This window comes from Salvelinus sp. IW2-2015, linkage group LG5, assembly GCF_002910315.2.
Source record: "Salvelinus sp. IW2-2015 linkage group LG5, ASM291031v2, whole genome shotgun sequence".
NCBI lineage: Eukaryota > Metazoa > Chordata > Actinopteri > Salmoniformes > Salmonidae > Salvelinus > Salvelinus sp. IW2-2015.
The window spans coordinates 2,308,370-2,327,534 of NC_036844.1; the positions used below are offsets into that span (position 1 = coordinate 2,308,370).

At 43.6% G+C, this 19,165-nt stretch overlaps 1 protein-coding gene across 2 annotated transcripts in view; it reads right to left on the minus strand.

Moving 5' to 3' along the window:
* The window catches only part of garnl3 (GTPase activating Rap/RanGAP domain like 3), a 41,905-nt gene extending 23,933 nt beyond the window's left edge, over positions 1-17,972 (minus strand). Inside the window, exons 1-14 of one of the 2 annotated variants that reach the window (XM_070443522.1) lie at positions 17,835-17,972; positions 14,764-14,882; positions 14,230-14,294; positions 12,553-12,616; positions 10,964-10,990; positions 10,728-10,803; positions 10,525-10,623; positions 10,184-10,287; positions 6,862-6,976; positions 6,431-6,476; positions 5,908-6,014; positions 5,397-5,512; positions 4,226-4,348; positions 4,057-4,131 (exon numbers count right to left, since the gene is read on the minus strand). In XM_070443522.1, the coding sequence (XP_070299623.1) occupies positions 4,057-4,131; positions 4,226-4,348; positions 5,397-5,512; positions 5,908-6,014; positions 6,431-6,476; positions 6,862-6,976; positions 10,184-10,287; positions 10,525-10,623; positions 10,728-10,803; positions 10,964-10,990; positions 12,553-12,616; positions 14,230-14,294; positions 14,764-14,882; positions 17,835-17,931 (1,233 nt within the window). In that variant the 5' untranslated portion in view covers positions 17,932-17,972. The remainder of the gene's footprint in view (positions 1-4,056; positions 4,132-4,225; positions 4,349-5,396; positions 5,513-5,907; positions 6,015-6,430; positions 6,477-6,861; positions 6,977-10,183; positions 10,288-10,524; positions 10,624-10,727; positions 10,804-10,963; positions 10,991-12,552; positions 12,617-14,229; positions 14,295-14,763; positions 14,883-17,834) is intronic. The other variant, XM_023987302.2, reaches the window with a different exon arrangement.
* Positions 17,973-19,165: the final 1,193 nt, after the last annotated feature.

The window sequence follows — 19,165 nt, forward strand, 5'->3', positions numbered from 1 at the left end:
AGTCCACAGGAACGGGCAGTACYGGAATAGTTCAAAACAGATTTTTTGGGGTGGAAGTATGTCACGTGTGGAGCATTTCATAAAAATCAACAACTGTGTAGGCTAGGCCTAATATACACTACATGACCAAAAGTATGTGGACCTCGCTATGTGCACGGGGGCAGTGTCATGCTGAAACAAACTGTTGGAAGCACAGAATCATCTATAATGTTATTGTATGCTGTAGTGTTATAATTTCCCTTCACTGGAGCTAAGGGGCCTAGCCCAAACCAAACAGCCCCATTATTCCTCCACCACCAAACTTTACAGTTGGCACAATGGTGAAGCGTGATTTATCACTCCAGAGAACGCATTTCCACTGCTCCAGAGTCCAATGGCGGCGAGCTTTACACCACTCCAGCCGATGCTTGGCATTGCGCATGGTGATCTTAGGCTTGTGTGCGGCTGCTTGGCTGACGTTGCTTCCAGAAGCAGTTTGGAACTCTGTAGTGAGTGTTGCAAATGAGGACATGGGTTTTGTGCTTCAGCACTCGGCTGACACGTTCTGTGAGCTTGTGTGGCCTACCATTTTGTGGCTGAGTCATTGTTGCTCATAGACATTTCCACTTCACAATAACCACACTTACAGTTGACTGGGTTAGRTCTAGCAGGGCAGAAATTTGACAAAACTGACTTCTTGGAAAGGTGGCATCCTATGACYGTGCCACGTTGAAAGTCACTGAGCTCTTCAGTAAGGCTATTCTACTGCCAACGTTTGTCMATGGAGATTGCATGGCTGTTTGCTCAATGTTATACACCTGTCAGCAACGGGTGTAGCTGAAATAGCCCAATCCACTAATTTGATGGCGTGTCCACATACTGTTCTACGTCAGTAGGCTAGATGATGAAGCCTCCAATAGATGAATTGCAACGTCTTGTTGCAGCCAAGGACCCATCACTAACATTAGAGCCAAGGAAAGAGCGGTGTTTTAGCAACATTTTATGGAGTTGTCTTTGACAACGTAGGAACCGAGTTCCACGGCTTGTAAAAAAATTGTGCGGTTTAAACAAATAGGCTACCATCCGGAGAGCGGGACAAGCGGGCTGAAGAGACATAGCTGCTCTACTCCCAAAAACTTTACGGTCAAGCCCAACTGTTCACGTTTTTCAACTAAACCTGCGGTGAAGAGGGAAATTAAAATAGATTGACTTATGCAGTAGCCTACTGCCGTAAAAAAAAAATATTATGTTAATGTTGTTAATGATCCAAGACCTGCTCAGTTAATCCCTACCATTGTGACAARGAGTCGTCATAATGCTGCATCAAATGTACATGATCTTAGGGGCATTGGCAAACACAATGTAAGTCATTTAATTGATGTACCCCTAATTGCACCAAATACATCTGTTTATCCTACAGCTATTGRAAGCAGTAATCATGAGCCTATAAACCAGAGTTACACTGTTAGCACTGAGGCGGTGTGCAATAGTAGGAAGACCACTTTATSCAGCTCACCCTGCACTCCAATGTAAATAACATGAGTAAGTCTACCTCTGATGAGCTTCCCAGTAAAGCATCAAAAACAATCAAGCAAATCAGAAAAGTGCTAAAAAATAGCCCATATTAACATATGTAGCCTAAGAAACAAGGTTCATGAAGTCAATAACTTTGTAACAGATGACATTCATATTCTGACATTAGTTTCTATGAAACTCACTTAGATAATACCGTTGCAATACATGGTTGTAACATCTACCGAAAAGACAGAAATGCCAACGGAGGCGGTGTTGCGYTCTATATTCAAAACCACATTCCTGTAAAGCTTAGAGACGATCTAATGTTAAATACTGTTGAAGTAATATGGCTCATCTACCTCACCTAAAGCCCATTCTTGTGGGAAACTGCTATAGACCCCCAAGTGCAGTCAGTATCTGGATAATATGTCTGAAGTGCTTGATAATGTATGTGATAAACAGAGAAGTATATATTCTGGGTGATATAAATATTAACTGGCTATCATCAAGCTGCCCACTCAAGAAAAAACTTCAAACTGTAACCAGTACCTGCAACCTGGATCAGGTTGTCAGTCAGCCTACCAGCAACAAACACTGACACTACACATCCAAGTATATRGGACCAAATTATGAAAGACAAGAACTGTACTTTTGAATTCCGTAAAGTCAGTGTGGAAGAGGTGAAAAAAGTATTGRGGTCTATCAACAATGACAAGCCACCAGGGTCTGACAATCTAGATGGAAAATTACTGAGGGTAATAGCAGACGATATTGACACTCCTATTTACCAAATCTTKAATTTAAGCCTACTAGAGAACYGGTGCCCTCAGGCCTGGAGGGAAACTKAAGTKATTCCGTAATAGAATAGAATAGCCTCCTTTACTGGCTCAAATAGCCGACCAATCAGCCTGTTACCAACCCTTAGTAAACTTCTGYAAAAAATTGTGTTTGACCAGATACAATACTATTTCACAGTAAACAAATCGACAACAGAATTTCAGCATGCTTATAGGGAAGGACACTCAACAAGCACAGCACATACACAAATGACTGATGATTGGCTGAGAGAAATTGATGATAAAATGATTGTGGGGGCTGTCTTGTTAGACTTCAGTGRAGCTTTTGACATTATTGATCATAGTCTGCTGCTGGGAAAACATATGTGTTATGATTTTACACCCCCTGCTATAATGTGGATAAAGAGTTACTTGTCTAACWMAACACYSKSRGTGCTCTTTAATGGAAGCCTGTATAATCAAGTTAGAATCAGGAATTCCCCAGGGTAGCTGTTTAGGCCCCTTGCRTTTTCAATTTTTACTAACATGCCACTGACTGAATAAAGCCAGTTTCTATGTATGCGGATGACTCAACACTATACACGTCAGCTACTACAGCGACTGAAATGACTGCAACACTCAACAAAGAGCTGCAGTTAGTTTCAGAGTGTATGGCAAGGAATAACTTAGCCCTAAATATTTCTAAAACTAAAAGCATTGTATTTGGAACAYAACACTCACTAAACCTCAATTAAATCTTGTCATAAATAATGTGGAAATTGAACAAGTTAAGATGACTAAACTGCTTGGAGTAACACTAGATCYTAAACTGTCATGGTCAAAACATATTGATGCAGTAGTAGCTAAGAWGGGGAGAAGTCTGTCTATAATAACGAGATGCTCTGCCTTCTTAACATTATCAACAAGGCAGGTCCTACAGGCACTGAGCTGTCTGTCTAAACTACTGGCACACAGCTCGGACACCCATCCATACCCCACAAGACATGCCACAAGAGGTCTCTTCACAGTCCCCATGGGATGCACACAGTACTACATAGCGCCATAACTTCATGGAACTCTATTCCACATCAAGTAACTGATGCAAGCAGTAAAATTAGATAAAAAAAACAGATTAAAAACACACAGCGGGGACTGTGAAGCAACACAAACACACACACACACACGATAACATACGCACTATACATAAACATGGATTTAGTCCTGTAGATATGTGGTTGTGGTGGAGTAGGGGCCTGAAGGCACACAGTGTGTTGTGAAATCTGTGAATGTATTGTACCGTTTTAAAATTGTATAAACTGCCTTAATTTTGCTGGACCACAGGAAGCTAATGGGGATCCATAATAAYTACAAATACAAATGTTAATGTGTTGTAAATGTTAAAATGTGGCAGTGCTCAGCTCTAAGCTTCAGAATTATGCCGGTTCTGAGCCGACCATCTTGCTGGGTCTCTGTCCTCATCCTCCAGCTTAATCTATCTACATTCAGGTCATTTAGAATAGGCCTWCAGTCAGTGCATTTAACTAAAATAGGGAAGACGATCGCATTTCACAGTCGCAAATTGCATTACGAAATAAAACAATAGCCTACATATTTCTGCACATAAAAATGAGCACTGGACGGGAGTACTMTTTACCAGGAAGGGACAGGAAAGTTCCAGGGTTATAGAACTMTTGRGGGATCAGGACTGGAAAGGAATGAATATTCACTCCCGTGTCAACCTCTAGTGCATGGMGCTGAGTGTGTGTATGTGTGTTGGTCTTCTCACCTCTTTTCTACACAGGCCCGTAGTGACCAGACTGGTGGGGGCATCTCCTCTGACGATGGTCTTCAGCTTTAGTGCCTGGACAACAGAGAGAGAGAGCGTGAGAGTGTGTGCATGAGATAAAGAGTGTGACTGTGGTACTCTGTATGTTGTCTGTCCCTGTGTGTGTCACCTGTCCTATCCTGACGAACTCGGCCTGTCGTGCCTCCTCCTTCTTGCGGGCGGACTTGGGCGACTCTGGAAGCACGTCACTGAACGAGCGTCTGTTGAGCATGTTCTGGGGAGAGAAGGGAACCTGCACATGCGGGACGCAAGTGCACACACACACACGGACACACATACGGGCAAACGCATGCACGCGCACACACACACACACACCACACACACACCACACACACACACACACACACACACAACACACACAACACACACACACACACACACACACACACACACACCACACACACACACACACACACACACACACACACACACACACACCACACACACACACACACACACACACAGAAAGAGAGATAGAGAAGCGGCTCGAGTTAGTGGGAAATACAGCAGCATAGCATAGAACTGAGTCATATGAGAAACAATAGACAGGAGTGGGAGGATGGGCGAGGGAAGGGGGGAAAAGAGGGGGAGAAAGTAAAGGACAGAAAGAGTGAGAGTGAGCGAGAAAGAGTGAAAGTGTGTCAGAGAGAGAGGGAGAGAGAAACAGAGAAAAACAAAGAAAGTGGGATGGGGAACAGAGAGAGGGAGGAGAGTCCACCCACAGAATGTGCGCATTGTAGCAGTATCCAGTAGTCCCAGTGTTATGCAGTCTGCAGTGGTTAGAGCCGAGAGAGATAGACAGGGCTGCAGTGGTTCAGAACAGTGGGCAGCTCAATTGGCTGTGGTGCAAACCGTGACCAGAGAGCCTAGATCAGATCAGTGGTTAGAAGCTGGTGCAAAGGGAAATGTACAGAGTACTGTCACTACCTCATATTCCAATCAAGATGCATGAATTAAGGCGCAAACCCGTGGACTATGGAAGTTTGAGGACTATAGAAAAAGACCTTGTTTTTAGAAGCAGGAGCAGAACCAGAGGAAAGGAGAGCCCCATACCCTTTTCACACCATCGTGTCAACCTGAACCACGCTGGCACAGATAGCTTATTTTACTCACGGTCACCACAGTTCCTGCAACTATAGCGGCTGGGTGCATAACCAAGCCCGCGGAGGACAACTCAGTGTAGCTCAGCTCGGTTTGGCTCAGTCGTGTGAAAAGGGTAGGGAAGGCGGCTCAACAGGACTAGACCAGGCTGGGTTAGTTAGTGTGTGGCAGAGCTGTACCTTGTGGAGGTCAGGGATGAGGTCCTGGTAGAGGGAACGGATCAGCATGTCCAGGGTTCGCTGGCGCTTCTGGGCAAACGTGGGCGTCTCCAGGGTGGCCTTCTCGCCATTGATCACTGCAGGACAGAGYGAGGGGTTCATTAGGAGAACACACCCACATGTAGGTACACACTTATGTGATCACCATAAAAAGACAATACAAAAGCGTCAAAAATTCCAACTCAAACATTCTTTGGTCACATTTAAACGATCAACGTCTTGTAAATGCTTAATGAATGCCTCAACAAAGCCTTTATAATGTCTACATACTGTAGATGTTTTCACTAATAATTCATGTCCTACTATGGTTATGCCGCATGTGGCAAAGCACGAGGAAAGGGCCTTTATAAATGTGGCACTTGCTCATGAACGTGACCGATTAGTCACTGCAGTGCATTAGCTCATTGCACACAGTAGAGCTGTAAACAGTCTGTAAACTAAACAGTGTGTGAGAGTAAGTCACTGATCTTACGCTTGACTAACAAAAAGTCCCTGAATTCTTGGTGGTCTGTAAACACTGGTGGTGAGGGAAGGGGTGGTCCGAACAGTGGCACACTCTCCTCAGAGAAAATCTTCAATCTGGAACACACAAAGCACTGTTATATTTAACACACACACACACACACACACACACAGGATCTTAATTTGAGGCAGTGTGCTACAGCCGGAAGATAAACCTGCAGCAACAGGAAATGTGAATTATTATGTGGATTACTATTCATCAATATTTTTTTGTAGGGGTTGATCTATTTTACGTTAGGGAAAATCATGTCTCACATTTTAAAGTGGAAATCACAAACGTTAAGCATTTTTAAACCTTGAATACACTAAGTTTGCATTTTCTGCCGTGCAGGACAATTCTCAAACAAAAGAGTCATCAAATTAAGATCCTACATCTGTATGCATGCAAGTATGCATACACACACACACACACACACACACCAACGACGTGCCGTGTACCTGAAAAATACTCATGAAAAAGCACCTCCACATACCTGTAACTGTCGTTTTGACTGTTGTATATAACTAACGCAAAGATATCTTGCAGAGAAAATGAAGGAAATAGCCTGAACACATACAATATATCAAGCTAGCAGTGATGTGTATGGCTTCGTCCAAAAACAGCCCCCTACCCCCTAGACCCTTACCCTATCCTCTACCCCGTAGGCACTTGTGAAGATATGCAATGTTAGATACTTAGGTACACAATAAGCAATATGATGAAAATGCCAACCTAGCTGCCTATGCTATGGTGCTACTATCATACTGCTTATTATACCTAATCAATTCTTTCAGATGTACATTAAATTGCCCAGAGAGTACGGGCTAGGCAATATTTCTGGACAGGGCCTACGATTCTGGCTGCTCAAGATCGTAGAAATGTGTACAATGTCAGAGATATTTCCCGCCTGTAAAAAAAGGATACGTGTGAAATGTGATCTGATCATGGAGGGTTTAAATGACGGAGATGTGTCCTCCCCTTCCTGGAACTGGAACACTATGGTGACAATGTCATTCCCAATGTGTCTTTTCCTCTCCACCTGTTGGACAAGAGAGACAGAGAGGCAGACAGAGACAATGAGAAAAGTCATACATTACAAATACTTGGAACAAACAAGTGAAATAACTCATATCGTATTGATTTAGACTAGACAGTTCATGCATCAATCTCTGGCCTAAAGCATTAATGCCTCTTTTATGAGCATCTAAAATAAAAATGTAGAGCTTCCATTAATTATTATAATCATATTTCTTTGTACATTGTCTATTGCTGGCAGCCCCTATTCACTAAAAAGTCTCATTTTCCGGGAATGTGTAAATGTACTTTGTGAATAAAGTGACTCTGAAGCAGGCAGAGAACATACACAAAAGAAATCAATCAAATGTTCTTATAAAGCACTTTTTACATCAGCAGATGTCACAAATTGCTTATACAGAAACCCAAACTAAAACCCCGGAAAGCAAGCAATGCAGGTGTAGAAGCACGGTGGCTAGGAAAAACTCCCTAGAAAGCAGGAACCTAGGAAGAAACCTAGAGAGGAACCAGGCTCTGAGGGGAGCCAGTCCTCTTCTTGCTGTGCCGGGTGGAGATTATAAGAGTACATGGCCATTAAGGCCAGATCGTTCTTCAAGATGTTTGATCGTTCATAGACGACCAACAGGGTCAAATAATAATCACAGAGGTTAAAGAGGGTGCAACAAGTCGGTACCTCAGGAGTAAATGTCAGTTGGCGTTTCATAGCCGAGCACACACAAACACACAGGCTTGCAAAGAGAATGTGTTTGTATTCATTAGCAACTTCGGAATCTGTTTTAGATGGAATCCAATTATGAATGTAACCCTCTATGTCCTTTCATATCTCGCCCACAGATATTGGCTTTTCCTGAGTGGGTTCACACTAACGTCAAACTGTCTTTGTTCTCTTCTGCCTTTTTTCTCCCAGTCACACACACACACATTCCAGTCACACACACACACACACACACACACACACACACACCTGTCTCTTATACACATCTAGATGTGTATAAGAGACATCTCCCAGTCACACACACACACATTCCAGTCACACACACACACTCCAGTCACACACACACACTCCAGTCACACACACACACACTCCAGTCAAACACACACACACACTCCAGTCACACACACGTCTGAAACTAGGGGGCTTTTAACAGTAGGTCATAAGGTACAAATGTTGTGGTGTAGAATGTCAATACTTCGTTTTTTGTTTTGTACTGTTTCAATAAAGGTTTGGCTGACTCAGTGGTGTTTAGGTGTGTGTGTGTGTGTTTGCGTGCATGAATGTGTGTTTTCTCTAGAGTGACTGAATGGAGATTGAAAGATCAAGGACTTGGGAGTATTTCACATTTCCTTGGCATCTCAACAACTCTGACATTGAACAGATAAAAGACTAACTGGCTGTTGTGTCTCTGACATGACTGTAAAGCATTCGGTATGGTCATAGTTAGTCAGATTGACAAGAGGTTAGCAATGAGAGAGACAGCGAGAGAAGGAAATGACAGAGATAAAGAAGAGTCAGGGAGAGAAAGATGGGAGAGGGGGGTGAAAGGGTTATATGGGGGAGAGAGGGATGGGTTAAGGGGAACGAGCGACAGAAAAGAGAGTGACAAGGGCACGAGAACAGACTTCAGCACCCAGCCTCACTCTACTAGAATCAGAAGTCAAATGTATACTGTTTGCTGATGATCTGGTGCTTCTGTCTGCAACCAAGGGGGGCCTATAGCAGCACCTAGATGTTCTGGACAGTTCCTGTCAGACCTGGGCCCTGACAGTAAATATCAGTTAGACAAAAATAATGGTGTTCTAAAAAAAGGTCKAATTGCCAGGACCACAAATACAAATTACATCTAGACACCGTTGCCCTACAGCACACAAAAAACTATACTTACCTCAGCCTAAACATCAGCACCACAGGTAACTTCCACAAAGCTGTGAACGATCTGAGAGACAAGCCAAGAAGGGCCTTCTATGCCATCAAAAGGAACATAAAATTCGACGTCGCAATTAGGATCTGGCTAAAAATACTTGAATCAGTTATAGAACCCATTGCCCTTTATGCATGCTGAGCAGAATTACGCTGATACCTGCTAATGATCAAAATCCAGAAAAGAGCTGTTCAGTTCTACAATCACCTAAAAGGAAGCGATTCCCAAACCTTCCATAACAAAGCCATCACCTACAGAGCGATTAACCTAGCAGAGTCGCCTAAGCAAGCTGGCCCTGGGGCTCTGATCACAAACACAAAAAGAGCCCACAGAGCAACACAATTAAACCCAACCAAATCATGAGAAAACAAAAAGAAAATTATTTGACACATTGGAAATTTACCAAAAAACAGAGACTACTGGGATGGTATTTGGCCCTAAACACAGAGTACACAGTGGCAGAATACCTGACCACCGTGACTTACCCAAAATGAAGGAAAGCTTTGAATATGTACAGACTCAGAGGCATTGCTACTGAGAGAGGCCGCCATAGCCTGTCTTCTCTTGAGATCCAGGTCTGACTATGTGCACACTGCCCACAAAATGAGGTGGAAACTGAGCTGCACTTCCTAACCTCCTGCCAAATGTATGACCATATTAGAGACATATATTTCCCCTCATTTCAGAGTCACAAAAGAATTCAAAAACAAATCACATTTTGATAAACTCCCATATCTATTGGGTGAAATACCACAGTGTGACATCACAGCAGCAAGATGGTGACCTGTTGCCACAAGATAAGGGCACACAGTGAGAACAAACACCATTGTAAATACAACCCCTATTTATGTCTATTTATTACCCTTTTTACTTTAACTATTTGCACGTCGTTATAACACTGTACATAGTCATAATATGACATTTGAAAGTTCTCTATTCCTTTGAAAACGTTTGTGAGTGTAATGTTTATTGTTCATTTCTGATTATCTATTTCACTGCTTTGGCAATGTAAACATATGTTTTCCATGCCAATAAAGTCCTTTGAATTGAATGAGTAAAAAATATGTATGCACAAACTGACCGGGCTTCTGGAGGTTCTGAGATGTAGAGATAGAGACGGGGGTGCTGTCAACATACAAAAGCAAGCACATTCACACACACACACACACACACACACACACACACACACACACACACACACACACACACACACACACACACACACACACACACACACACACACACACCAAACCAGCTCACACACACACACACACACACACACACACACACACCTGTTGCTTGTTCTCCTTGGAGTAGGGCAGCATGGTGGAGACGTGGAACATCAGCTCATGGCCCTGGTACACTGTGTAGATGGAGTTCATTCCTGTAGTGTCATCTGGAGAGAGAGAGAAGGGATAGAGCAGTGGGAGTATAAAAGGATGGGGGAGAGGGAGGAGTGTGTAGGCAAGAGAGAAAAWATATATTTTTTAAATAGAAAGAGGGAGAGAAAGATCAAAAGAGAGAATGTAATTGGAAGACATCTCCATAGTCTGCAATATGATGGAAAAACAAGAATTAATTGCAGAACCCATGGTGTGTGCGCGCTTGTGTGTGTTTGGCGACCAGGTCTTACTTTTGGTATCCAGTCCACCGCGGTAACCCGCCCAGCCCTGCAGAGAGACTGTGTCCCCTAGCAGGTTGAGGAACTTATCGAAGCTCTCGCTTCCTGTTTCTGAAGAAACAGAAGAAAGAGCGGGGTTGAAAGTACTATTCACAGAACATGGATACTTCAAATTGTGTATGTGACACTTACTACCCACAKTATTAGTGACGTACCGTTGCTAAACATCTCATCATCTGTGAGCTGTCCATCTTTGGCATACAGGACACCGAACTTGAAGTTAACAGAACCCTAAGAAAATACAGCTTAAAGGTCACTTTCATTATCTGCCAAAACCAGATAAGCAACCTTAGTAGAGAGCAGAGGGAAACCTCTAGTAAGATAGTGGTCAACACTAGTACCTATAGTATTCACTTGAAAGAGTGACATTCATGACAGAATAGAACTCTACCTCTTGCTCCTCCAACACCAGTAGGTCCTGTGGATAGAACACAAAGCACAYTTAACATCAGTTTGCCTCGCCAATGACTCACATATCTGTTACAGTACGCAACAGTTCCTTTTGTAGGGACAGCCGGAGGCAAAGTCATTATCTGTCAGGCGATTTATTGAGCCTTCTTGGGTGTGTGACGTCACTCCGAGTCCTTACCAAAACATGGTGGATAATTTCTCTCGCCTCGGATCTGAAACCAGCAGTAACCACCAACTTCAATGAGCGTTATCTTAAAATTGAAAGACATCTAATATTCCTGCACCCCAATAACAGTAGCTAGCTACAGAGTTTGAGTCACCTCAGCCAGCTAGCTAACATTAGCTAGGCTGTGTCTAGACTCAGGAGCTCATTGGCACATTGGCTTCAGCTGGTTAGATAGAGGAAGACAGGTTTAAACGTTTGAACGCGTTCAGGCCTTGATTCCACCATAACAACAATTGGCTACTTGCTCATTTCCCGCCAAATGTGTTATAAATATGTTAATATAAACTCATAGTTTATCCAGTGACCACAMCATTTAGAAGGACAGCTACTGACTGAAATGTAGCTAGCTAGCATTCTGCATTGCTGGTTCACACTGGTCAGGCAGTAGCCAACTAGCTAGCTAACAGCTAATTATGGACGCCAAACAATGCAGCTAGCTAGACTCGGGAGCTCGTCAGCACATGGCCAACTGGTTAGACATGATAACACCATGTGCAACAATGTCTGAAAACAAACTAGTTGGCAGTTAAATATGTTCAACTCACAGTTAGATTATCCACTGACTACCACATTTAGGAGGATAGCTAAATTACTGAAATGTAACGTTAGCTAGCTCACTGGCRGACTAGTCGTGGATGACCTATTCTTTGATAAGGTTAACTTACTCTTATCAAGCAACAGACAGTTTGTGGAAAGGTAAAAATAACAATTAGTTTGATGAATTATCGGACAGTGAAACTAAAATCGATTGGTAACTAGCTGGTAAYGCTTTTATTTATTTCCCAATTAACTAAGCTGAAACTGGGTTTCCCAAATTGTTCGATGCTTATACTGCTCATGCCGACAAGCAAGCTAAACAGATGMCTCTTTAGCGCATCTGTGTGACGTCACACACCCAAGAATGGTCAACCAATGATCCGACGTATCTCATGAACATGAATTACAAAGCCTGTGGCTATCCTACGAAAGGAAATTTCGCTTAAAGTATGGGGCTGATACCATAGAAATAGAATTAGAACATGACTATTATATATAATTATAAAGCGGGTAGTTTGGGTCCTGGATGCTGATTGGCTGAAAGCTGTGGTATATCAGACAATATATCACCGGTATGATGCAAAAGTACTTGTTTACTGTTCTAATTATGTTGTTAACCAGTTTATAATAGRAATAAGGCACCTCTGGGTTTGTGGTATATGGCAAATATACCACKGCTAAGGGCTGTATGCAAGCACTCTGTGTTGTGCCTAAGAACAGCCCTTAGCCGTGGCATATTGGCCGTATACCACACCTCCTCGGGCCTTATTGCTTATATCTCTGTGGCTGATAGAGTGTAATCTCACCTTCTGTATCTCTGGGTTGAGAATCTCCCTCGGGCCCTTCTCAAACCTGTCCAGGTTCATCGCACTGGAGGAGGGGTGGGAGAGGGAGGGAAAGGAGCGGAGAGAGGGAGAAGAGGGAGGGAGGGAGGAGAGGAGGGAAGGGAGGGAAAGGGGCTAAAAAGTCAAGTTTACATGCAGTAACATGTTTCACTTCCATTCTTATCTTTAAAGCAGAATGTTCCTGTTTCTGAAGTAAATATCTATTTGGCTTGTTTTTGAGAAACTTACCCCGATTAACTTCCTCATTGCTCATTGAGCAGTATCAGGGCATGCAAAAGACTTGACCAAAAGCTCCAAAAATAAACAAATACGTTATTTTAGAAACGGACYCACTCAGTATAGTGATGTWGGTCTTTAGATGTTGTACACAGSAAATTGTGTCGTTCCGAACTTTATCCGCAACGTTATGTTCCCTTTTGTGCGAACCAAGATGTTTCTTCTACTAGCTGTGCTGCACAGGCTGTGTCCATGTACTATAGGGACACGCTCGGCCTGCACAGCTGCGTAGAGAAAACAGCGCAACATGGATTATAACGTTGCAGATAAAGTTRTACAATTTCATGTGTACAACATTTAAAGACCGACATCAAATCAAATTGTATTAGTCACATGCGCACAATACAACAGGTGTAGGTAAGACCTTACAGTGAAATGCTTACTTACAAGCCCCTAACCAACAATGCAATCCAAKAAATACGAATAAGAATAAGAAATAAAAGTAACAAGTAGTTAAAGTGCCGCAGTAAAATACCAGGCAGTGATGCAACTAGTCAGGATGCRGTCGATGGTACAGCTGTAAAACCTTTTGAGGATCTGAGGACCCATGCCAAATCGTTTCAGTCTCCTGAGAGGGAATAGGTTCTGTCGTGCCCTCTTCACGACTGTCTTGGTGTGCTTGGACCATGATAGTTTGTTGGTGATGTGGACACCAAGGAACTTGAAGCTCTCAACCTGCTTTACTACAGCCCCGTCGATGAGAATGGAGGCGTGCTTGGTCCTCCTTCTCCTGTAGTCCACATTCATCTCCTTTGTCTTGATCACGTTGAGGGAGAGGTTGTAGTCCTGGCACCACACGACCAGGTCTCTGACCTCCTCCCTATAGGCTGTCTCGTCATTGTCGGTGATCAGGCCTACCACTGTTGTGTCATCAGCAAACTGAATGATGGTGTTGGAGACATGCCTGGCCGTGCAGTCATGAGTGAACAGGGAGTACAGGAGGGGACTTAGCACGCACCCCTGTGTTGAGGATCAGCATGGCGGATGTGTATTCACTATATCTATCACTCATCACACTATAATGAGTGTGTGTCAGTTTCTAAAAAGACGTATTTGGGTGTTTTTGGAGCTTTTGTTCATGTCTTTTGCATGCCCTGATACTGCACAACGAGCAATGAGGAAGTGAATCGCGGCTGGGGTATGTTTCTCAAAAACAATCWAAATCACAAAAAAAGTGTCTGGACATCTTCTATAACATTCCATTACATCAAAAATCGAGATTTACTGCAGAAATAGGAACATTCTCCTTTATTAAGATGCATATGTTCATTTAAATATAACAGAATAGATGCATACAATAATGCTACATATCCATAGTCAATGTGAAACAGTGTATTGAATAACATCCTGAGCAGTGCTTACCTTAAGATGGACTTGACTGATAGTGTTTTAGTGGGGCTGTATGGCAGACTGATCTTCAGAGTTCCCTGGGGGAGATAGACGAGAAGAGGACCGGATGTGGAGAGAAAGTATTCATCATCTATCTGAACAGAAGGCAGAGGGCCATCCTAATCAGGTGTGGTGTGGTGCTTGAATCTGAAACAGGAGCTCAGTGAGGAAGCTAGTTAACTCTTCTGAATGACTCACACCCCTCTATCTCGCTGCCAAACGAGCGAGCGCGCACACACACACACCTCACAGCTGAACCCCCTAACTCCCCCACCCCACACACAGAAGCTATGACTCATGGATAAAGTATAAAGTTGCCCATAGACACTAATCTAAGGTCTATACAGTATATGCATTTTTCACCTTAATGATCAAGGTTTGGCATTGGGAAAGGTTGAGCAGATCCCAGATCTGTTTCTAAAGCCAACTTGCACAGATACCAATTTTTAAGGTTAGGATTTTGTAAGGGTGAGCTGATCCTAGATCTGTGCATAAAGTCAGACTTACTGTCTTCCTCCAGAGGATGGCTCTATACTGAGGGACCCGTTGGTTGTTCTGGTCAGACAGAACCACAGACAGGTAGAAGGGGTTCTTCTCTGCATCCGTGCCAATGTAATTCTGGTGGACTGGGGGGAGAAAACACACACACACTGTCACACACTCTGCTGTGTAGGACCCTTCGGTCGTGTTCACTAGGCAWGAAACGGAAGAAAATGTTCCGAATCGGAGTGAAACGAGGACGCACTATCCAAACTTGTCCAATAAGACATTTTGCAACATTGTGCTCTCCGATCATGTGACGCATCGTAACACCTGTATGCTTCAATTTGTAAGTTACCGGCAGGTACTTTTTTTCCTCTCCCTTTTTAGACTTCACAGTGACTGCTGTTTAGAATTGCAATACAGCAATGAGAGATCTGTATTTAAATATGTATATTTGACATATTAGTCATTATCCAGAGTAACTTACAGGTAGCGCATTCATCTTCAGATAGCTAGGTGAGACAACCACATATGTGACTCGTTTCAGGAAACTAGGCTTATGTCGCACGTTACTACTTCACAAGAGAGCCATTTGAGCGTAAAATAAAAAAATATATACATCATTTTTTGGCAGAAATGTCTTCTGGAACATGTACACTTTTATGTGCCTTAATATCAAACTTGTATGCCATCTGAAAAAATGAATACAATTGTTAAATTGTGAGTGTAGTTGGTTTAGTCACAGACAAAGTAAGTCACCTTCCCGCTTGCCATGATTGGCTGAGATAATGCTGGATGGATGAGTTCGAATTGGTCTGCCATGTAGCACGCTGACACGGTCGCTAGTAGGACAGTGTTCCCTCCGACACATTGGTGCGGCTGGCTTCCGGGTTAAGCGAGCAGTGTGTCAAGAAGCAGTGCGGCGTGGCAGGGTCATGTTTCGGYGGACGCATGGCTCTCGACCTTCGCCAAGTCCATACGGGAGTTGCAGCGATGGGACAAGACTAACTTCCAATTGGATATCACGAAAATTGGGGAGAAAAAGGGCAACAACAACAAAAAATACGAATAATAATTGTACTCCACTATGGAAGTAAACATTTAAATAGAATGTTATGATGTCACTGCAACAACTGTCGATAGATGTAGCTGGTAAATTTGCTTTGGCTATCTACTCCAATTTCAGAGCACTCTCGTCTGAGTGWGCCAGAGCGCAGAATAACTGATGAATTTACGAACGCTCAACACCCGTTGAAWATGACCGGTGTCGGCAAAAAAAGAAGAAAATAAATCGCTGCCAGCAGCACAGTTGCAGTCACCAACGCTCTGGATAACATAAAACAGCTTAACCAGCTCTGCTAGCGCGAGTAAAATGATCAGAGTAAGCTGTTCTCTCATTTGTGTCTGGAAGTAGCTAGCAAGCTAGCCAACGTTAGCCAGTTAGCTTGGGTGCTTGACCGCTGTTGTTAGGGACAGAACGCTCGGATCAACCCTACTCCTCGACCAGAGCGTCCAGTYTGCGATCTGAACGCTCCGAGAGCGAAACGCTCTGAATCTGACAACGCTCTGAGTTCACGAACGCCCAGAGCARACTCTGGCACTCCWGATTAAATTTACGAACACACCGGTAGTATAAACCAGCCTTTAGGCTTGACATCTTTGGTTGTTTAGTATATGGCCTTATGTGAATCCTTAAAGAGATGGGTGGGGTTAAAGCTTAAGAGGGTGTGAACGATGCTGAATGGGTGTAGACAAAGAAGAGCTCTCCAGTAGGTGTACCAAAYTATTCAAGGTCCATTTTCTCAAAAAGTGAGGTTACAAGTTTATCAACTTTCAAAGCAGAATTACTTTCACATTTTTCCTCAACTGTAGTGTATGATATACCATTTTCTAGCTCTGAGTCTCTAATTAAATTAAATTTAAAAAAACACAATTTCTAATTTTGCTACATAAATCTTAAATCGAGCCAGTTGGTCACATATCACAGTAAAAMATACAGTATACAAACATTCCATTCCAGCTAAACAATGGATGTATATAATTTGCCCCCAATCTATGAATCAAATGTCTGAGAGCAGTCATATTTTACACACACATGAAGGTACCCATAAGCAATAATTTCTGATAAAAAAAACACAAATGAGAAAAATTTGTGAATATAGTGTTTTGGAACAAAACTCTTAAATTGTTGACTTTTGTTGTGTGGTCATAAGAGTTCATTACAGTGTCTGTTCATTTCTGGCAGAAATTAGTTGTTGCCACCACAGTGAGGCCTAGTGTTTCCTATGTGGAATGTTGAGTAGGGTGTGTTTGCCTGCGTGTGTTCTGCTTGAATATATGTGTGTTTGTGCGTGTGAGACAGACATAACAAAACCCTTAGACAACACCAATCGGCATTCAGCTCCCTCTCTGTCCGGTTGACACGGCAACATATTCAGACATAACACTGACCAGACCCAACAAACCTAATTAAAAACAAGAACTCCGCTCTCCCTCTCTTTTTCTCTCTCTCWCTCTTGACTCCATCCATTTCTCTTTATCTTCCTCTCGCTCACTCTCCTCTCTCTCCATCCCTCCCTCTCCTTCAGTCCCTCTATGGTATTCATCCTGATTTGTTAACAGTTCACTTAGGCCTGGGGTCTTGTTTTCTTGTGCTTGAATAACCCGCACACACGCATGCACGCACACACGCACACCGACACCTGTCCAAGAAGCGAGGGCTCTGAAGAAGGAAGATGGAAGGAGGAGGAGGGTAACGCTTTTTTAACGACCGTCACGACTAGGTTCTCCGGAGGCTGCTGGCCGCTCATGTTGACTACGGAGCCAGTCAGATGTTAATGTTGTTATCCCCCTGCATGTGTGCATGTGTGTGTGTGTGTGTGTGTGCTTGTGTGTTTTTGGTTTTACAATCCTTGTGGCGACCATAAGTCCTCACAAGGATAATAAAAGGAAAGTGGGCCACAAGGGAAAAAAATATTTTAGGCTTAGGGGTAAGTGATACAATTAGGTTTAGGGTTAGAATTAGGTTAGGCGTGTGTGTGTGTGTGTGTGTGTGTGTGTGTGTGTGAGACAGAGAGTTGTGGAGCAGAACGGACCTTTTCCCAGGAAGTATTTGAAGAACCATCTGGTGTGGTACTCTGGGTTCTCCAAATGGACATCGGTTCTTCTCCAGATTCCCGGGGTGTAGTCCATCGGCTACACACACACACATACGCGCACACACGCACCACGCACAAATGTACGCACACCCACACAGAGACACACTCTGGGTTAGTGAAACGCACACGCATGCACGTACGCATATTTCACCACACGTCAGCATAAATGGTCACAGCATGACTCATCAGGGTCTCTGTACCCAGGGGCCACACACACMGATTTACGCCAATAAACGCATACATTGATCTACAGACTGACCTTTAAAACACACACACATCATTGTTTAGTCTGGCCACAGAAGAAGAGTTCCTTTGTCATCAGTAGATCCCCCTGTCATCAATATTAACATTAAGCCCTCTGCCCACTGATCGATGCACCTCCTCCTCATTGAGTGGCTGTCCCATTGTGGATTCATCCTATTGAAGCTAAGCCTCACAGACACCCACAGACCACACACACGTATGTACACAAAAGCACACTACACACACACACACATATCATTGACGAACTGTCAAGTGTCTTCACTGACATTTTCAACCTCTCCCTGTATGAGGCTGTAATACAACATGTTTCAAGCAGACCACCATAGTCCCTGTGTCCAAGAACACTACGATAACCTGCCTAAATGACTACACGACCGAGCACTCAGTCTGTAGCCATGATGTGCTTTGAAAGGTTAGTCATGGCTCGCATCAACACCATTATCCAGGAACCCTAACCACTCACAATTTGCATATCGCCCCAACAGATCCACAGACGATGCAATCTCTATTTCCTCCAACAATGCCCTTTCCCACCTGGACAAAAGGAACACCTACGTGAGAATTCTATTAATTGACAACAGCTCAGCCTTCCAAACCACACAGTGCCTCAAAGCTCATAACTAAAAACCTCTCCTCTGCAACTGGATCCTGGACTTCCTGAAAGGCCGCCCGTAGGTGTAAGGGTAGGTAACAACACATCCGCCACGCTGATCATCAACACGGGGGTCCCTCAGGGGTGCGTGCTCAGTCCCTCCTGTACTCCCTGTTCACTCATGACTGCACGGCCAGGCACGACTCCAACACCATCATTAAGTTTGCTAATGACACGTAGGCCTGATCATCGACCAACGATGAGACAGCCTATAGGCGAGGAGGTCAGAGACTGGCCGTGTGGTGCCAGGACTACAACGTCTCCTCGACGTGATCAAGACAAAGAGATGATCGAGGACCACAGGAAAAGAGAGGACGAGCATGCACACATTCTTCTTCGACGGGGCTGTAGT